The 6,058-nt window shown below is 41.3% G+C and overlaps 2 protein-coding genes across 3 annotated transcripts in view; both read left to right on the top strand.

The window, feature by feature from the left end:
* The window catches only part of tbpl2 (TATA box binding protein like 2), a 13,440-nt gene extending 10,808 nt beyond the window's left edge, over positions 1 to 2,632 (top strand). Inside the window, exons 7-8 of one of the 2 annotated variants that reach the window (XM_020621388.1) lie at positions 1,824 to 1,921; positions 2,393 to 2,632. In XM_020621388.1, the coding sequence (XP_020477044.1) occupies positions 1,824 to 1,921; positions 2,393 to 2,469 (175 nt within the window). In that variant the 3' untranslated portion in view covers positions 2,470 to 2,632. The remainder of the gene's footprint in view (positions 1 to 1,823; positions 1,922 to 2,392) is intronic. The other variant, XM_020621387.1, reaches the window with a different exon arrangement.
* A 354-nt stretch (positions 2,633 to 2,986) lies between these two features.
* Positions 2,987 to 6,058, top strand: part of atg14 (autophagy related 14) — a 15,090-nt gene continuing 12,018 nt past the window's right edge. Inside the window, exon 1 of the mRNA XM_020621368.1 lies at positions 2,987 to 3,484. Coding sequence (XP_020477024.1) covers positions 3,207 to 3,484 — 278 coding nt within the window. The 5' untranslated portion in view covers positions 2,987 to 3,206. The remainder of the gene's footprint in view (positions 3,485 to 6,058) is intronic.

Here is a 6,058-nt window from a genome sequence, read left to right as displayed (position 1 = left end):
CTAGCTTAGCACAAAGACTGGAAGTAGAGGGAACCTGCTAGCCCAGTGACCTTCCACTCACTCCACAGGCCAGTCACAGCAATGTTTAAATGGCAGAATTTCCCAGTGAAGCCAGTTCATTTCGCTGGCATCGCCTCAGTGATTCACTCACAAATATGACATATATTCACACAAATATTTCACATGAGCTCAGCTTTGAACTATGACACATCTCTACCACTGGGCAGTAGGAACCTGCCATTAACATCCATCCTGTGGCCAGGTGGAGCTGGGCCAGCAGCTGTAGCTCGCTCTGAGCTAACAGGACGTGTGACTGTTGGCTTTGGACAGAAGATGGATCATTGGTGGTGCAGCTAGGTTGATAGTTTCACAGTTCTACAAAAAAGTGTATATTTGGACTCTGAATCTAGTTTGTGAATGTGAAACTTGCCCGTTAAAACAATTTGATTCACACACAGATTTATTATTTAATTTAAATGTAGTAATAATGTCTTTGGCTCCAGTTTTTACACATGGTGCTGTTTGGTTTAAGGTCAGCTTCTCTACATGTTTCCCACAATTGTTGAAAACGGGCAACTACAGAACAAATGTATGATTGTTTCTGGCTCAGTTTTACAACATTTGTCATCAGTGTCAGTACATTTGGAATTGAAAGGGGAACAGCCACACTTTGTGACAGTTTATATTCAACTGTGAATTTAACAAATGTCTCTTCAGGAGTAATTGTGTTACTTTTATTAAGTTCATTCCTTATATATTTGTTTGTGCACTTTATATATGTTGTTTCTATTCCCCAGTTTTTAAACTGCCCTCTTGTGTGATCATATTTTGATCACTTTCATTAACTCAGTTGTGCCTGTGGGAGTAGCATTTGCTAAACAAACAAGTTCATTATATGTCACTGGAAATGATGATCCTGGTGATTGTAAGTATTTCTGTAGCCATTTGATCTTAAAGGTATCATTTTAGACCTCCCGTCCTCCTCCTGCCCGCTCTAAACTGAACATGTCCTCCTTAAGGTAAAATTGGCTTGTTCACATTTATTAGCTTATGTATAAGCTGCATCATTAAGTGATGATGAGCAGATCTTGACACACCTGCTTTTGTTATCAGCACTCTTTCAAAACTGAAAGGTCTCTTTGAAGCCACATAATAAAAATTTACTTTAGTTTTTGTTTGAGTGAAAATGTAGCTGTTGTCTAAAGGCCATGTCCTTTGAAATATGGAAGAATTATCTTATAGCTACAGTTGCTAAGAGTGAACTTGGCTTCTAGTTTGTGGGGAGGCGACAGTGGTGTGGTAGAGCAGTGGTCTCCCAACCAGAAGGTTGAAGGTTCAAATCTTGGTGCCAGCAGTCCACGTGTTGAAGTGTCCTTGGGCAAGACACTGAAACCCCCCTGTTGCCCCCAATGGTTAGAGCCATTGATTGAGGTGGCGCCGCAGATGGCTGCCATTGGTTCTGTACCAGAAACAAATTCCTTGTGTGTAACATGCTTGGCCAATAAAGGTGATTATCCTTATCCTTAGTTTGCTGTGAATTGACAGTGATGAATAGGACACATTCACAGATGGGGTTTCAGCAGCCACAACAATCACTGGACCCCTGAATAGGCTCAGAACAGGTGTCCACATTTTAGCACAAAGCGGTTTCCCACCTCAGATTATTTTTAATCTTTGAAAAACAAACAAAGTTTAAAGCATACCTGACTTTTCTTCTGGAATGACCCTTTAATTTCTGGATTGGATGTTGGTATTGTTCTTACATAGCTGCACCTAATAACTGTGTGTGTGTGTGTGTGTGTGTGTGTGTGTTTTTGTCGCCACAGTTATGAACCAGAGCTGTTTCCAGGCCTCATCTACCGCATGGTGAAACCTCGTATCGTCCTGCTCATCTTTGTGTCTGGGAAGGTGGTTCTGACTGGTATAATACTCACATATCTACACCTATAGTCAAGAAACAGCAGCACGTTTCATTCACCAGTGAAGTCTTTTTTTAAAGAATACGTCAGATAATAACAAGCTCCTTATCTCATAACTGCGAGATCTGTTGTCTGTCTGTCCAGGCAGCATAGAAGCTGATGGGTTAGATTGCTGTAATAAATGCTAACAATGAGACAGTATATTGGTGTTTTATCTATAATTAACTTACACTAAGTAGCTCTCATAATTACAGAGCAGAGAGCCTTTAAACAAAAGGCTGATGTTTTCTTTTGAATTACAGAACTCATAATTTAGAAATAGCCTGAGATCCTGAAATACAGATGTCATAATTATAAGGTTATTTGTAATTAGCCTATAAAATAATTTTTCATAAGATTTTTTTTCTGTGATGTTTTCTCAGACTATTTTTTAAAAAGCTGTAATAGTTATTTAGCCCTGTGTTAAATTCCAGGAGCTAAAGAACGTGCTGAGATCTACGAAGCATTTGAGAACATTTATCCCATCCTGAGAGGCTTCAGAAAACAATGAGGACTCTTTGAGAGCACTTCATGTTCATCTCTACATAGAAGGAATAATATACGTTTGTGTAAATGATTTGACTGTTTGTTTTTGTGTGCGTTAAATATTTGACCATCCTGAATAAAAAAAATAAAGGGCCTTTTTCTAAATTGATGCACAGAAAACTTGTTAAATATAAACTGGTTTTGCTTTATCTTCTTCTGAATCAGACATTAGAATTACGCAATCTCAGACTTGAATAAAATCGACCCTGAGCACAAAACTAGGCAAGTTCTCACCTGACCCTGTAAATTTCAGTTTGGCTTAAACAGTGAAAACTTCGCCTTCACTTTATAAATAGCGAGGTTTTAGTTAACATTGTGACATTCAGTCATTTTCATGATAAGCTACCGATTTTCCACCAAGGTTTGTTTTACTCTAACTTATTTTTCTTTTTTTCTGGCCAAAATTGAGATTTTTTTTGTTTCTTTGACTCCGCCCACGCGCCTGCGTCATACAAACAAACCCGTCACGTGTTCAGAGGAAACCGGAAGTGGCGGACTCGTCTGCTCATCAAAACAAAAACATTTCACAGTCGATCTGTAACCTGACCGCTTTACAAATATGACAGTTATATGACGGAAAGTATGATACTAACAGATTTGCATGGAGCGATAGACAGCGCTGAGACAAGCAGCTAGTCGTTTGTAGCTTTAATATTTTCAAATTTAACGTTAGCTTAACATAGCCGTTAGCTTTCCCGCTCCATGGCGTCCTCAGCGGGACTCCCACCGATCGGCCCGAACCGAGCTGCTTCATCCTCCGCATCTCATTCCTGGGTAAGGTCATCTCTCCGGCCCCATCACCCCCATCCGGCTCACGTCTCCCCGGGATGTGTGATGATGGAGTCTGTGGACGACGCGGAGGGGCTGTACGTGGCGGTCGAGCGGTGTCCCCTGTGTAGCACCTCCCGCCGTAGGCTCACCTGTGCCCGGTGTGTCCAGGCCGGTGATTTCGTGTACTTCGACGGGAGGAACACGGAGAGGTAAAGTTAAGTAGGACCGATATCTTCCAGACTGAAGCTTGTGCTCTCTTTTCAGACTTGCCAAACCTCCATATTTATATATTTTAAGGTTTCCTTAAGTTTTACACAAACTCACTTAACCTGTCAAATTATACAATGTGTCGGCATAAAAGTTTGAACAATATTTTCAGTTTGACATGAATGTCACTACTCAAAGCAGCACTAATCCCACAAATCAACAATATTCTCCTTTCGGCTGTTCCCGTTAGGGGTCACCACAGCGAATCATTTGTTTCCACCTACAGTAACTCTATCCTCAGCATCCTCTACTCTCACCCCAGTTAACTTCATGTCCTCTTTTAGCACATCCATATATCTCCTCTTTGGCCTTCCTCTTGACCTCTTGCCTGGCAGCTCCATCTCCAACATCCTTCTACCAATATAACCACTATCCCTCCTCTGCACATGTCCAAACCATCTCAATCTGGCCTCTCTGACCTTGTCCCCTAAACAGCCGACCTGAGCTGTCCCTCTGATGTGCTCATTCCTAATCCTGTCCATCCTGGTCCCTCCTAAAGAGAACCTCAACATCCTCATCTCTGCTACCTCCATCTCTGCCTCTTGTCTTTTCCTCACTGCTACAGTCTCTAACCCATACAGCATAGCTGGTCTCACTACTGTCTTGTCCACCTTTCCTTTGATTCTTGCTGCCACTCTTCTGTCACACAACACTCCTGACACCTTTCTCCACCCACTCCAACCTGCCTGCACTCGCCTCTTCACCTCTTTCCTACACTCCCCGTCACAAATCAACAATATATTTTTTTTATTCTGTTCCATTCAAGTCACCACCGACCAAATGTTAGATGAAGGTAAAAGTGCAACTGACTGGTTTTACAGAAATAAAAAAGTCAACAGTTTGTTGAAAACATTCTTATAAAAATGTCATAAATTAGCCCCCATATATTTTCTTTATTCTGTGCAATACCTGTAAAAATACATTGTACAGATTATACAGATTCACACAGGTCTCTATTTTATTCCTATTTGTCTAATTTCAATGAGAATTGCTTTGTCTGTCTGCATTATTTACTGCGTGTTTATACTGTTTATTCTGCACTGTTTGTTGCTTGTTAATACAGTTTATTTTGTTATACTACACAGCCTTATGTTGGTTTACTTGCCCCTTGCATGGGGATATGTACATGCACATTGAGAGCTGATTTACCAGAGTCAAATTCGTCGTGTGTCCGACACACCTGGCCAATAAAGCTGATTCTGATAAATTCCCCTTTAAGTTGTCATTGTGCGTTTTTGACCATAGATGTTTCTCTTGCTTACGTAATACTCCATATTACTGATTGAGTTTCTTTTGGGCGAGATGAAAACACTTAGAAAAACCTAGTCCAGTTGATTTTTCTAAGTTTTTCCAGCTTACTCTGACCTGGATGACTGAGGATCTGCACGGACATGTCGCTACTTTGGTTTTGGTGCTTTTCGTGAGTTGCAGGGTAGACATGATGAAGGGTTTTCAGTTAACCAGTTAATTCATAAGCAGTCGGCCCACACCGTGTCATTTTTATCAGTTCGGACTAGTTAGCATTAGCAGCTAACTCTTGTGGGTTAGCTGCTAATGACCAACAGTGGCTGTTCGGAGCTAGTGCTAGCAGTCAGCTCGCCAGCTCTTTTGTTGTGTTTTGTGTGTAGGCTGCCGTTTAACACCCGAGGCTCTGACACATGCGCGGTAGCTCATAAAGCAATTGTTTCAAACCACTGTGCCACTGTGCGAAGGCGTGTGTCGGTCACGTGACTATGCTTATCCAAGCATTTCCTGTGTACCCCAGCCTCATCTGTGCCATGTGAACAGGTTTTTTTCCAAGGCTGTGGAAATAATAATAATGCTAATAATAAAGCTCTATGTACAGTGGGTACGGAAAGTATTCAGACCCCCTTAAATGTTTCACTCTTTGTTATATTGCAGCCATATGCTAAAATCATTTAAGTTCATTTTTTTCCTCATTAATGTACACACAGCACCCCATATTGACAGAAAAACACTGAATGTTTGACATTTTTGCAGATTTATTAAAAAAGAAAAACTGAAATATCACATGGTCATAAGTATTCAGACCCTTTGCTGTGACACTCATATATTTAACTTAGGTACTGTCCATTTCTTCTGATCATCCCTGAGATGGTTCTACACCTTCATTTGAGTCCAACTGTGTTTGATTATACTGATTGGATGTGATTAGGAAAGCCACACACCTGCCCATATAAGACCCTACAGCTCACAGTGCATGTCAGAGCAAATGAGAATCATGAGGTCAAAGGAACTGCCTGAAGAGCTCAGAGACAGAATTGTGGCAAGGCACAGATCTGGCCAAGGTTACAAAAAAAATATTTCTGCTGCACTTAAGGTGCCTAAGAGCACAGTGGCCTCCATAATCCTTAAATGGAAGACGTTTAAGACGACCAGACCCTTTCCTAGAGCTGGCCGTCCAGCCAAACTGAGCTATCGGGGGAGAAGAGCCTTGGTGAGAGAGGTACAGAAGAACCCAAAGATGACTGTGACTGAGCTCCAGAGATGCAGTC

This window comes from Monopterus albus, unplaced genomic scaffold (assembly GCF_001952655.1).
Source record: "Monopterus albus unplaced genomic scaffold, M_albus_1.0 scaffold258.1, whole genome shotgun sequence".
Taxonomy (NCBI): Eukaryota; Metazoa; Chordata; class Actinopteri; order Synbranchiformes; family Synbranchidae; genus Monopterus; species Monopterus albus.
This window is presented reverse-complemented; position numbering and strand designations above follow the sequence as displayed.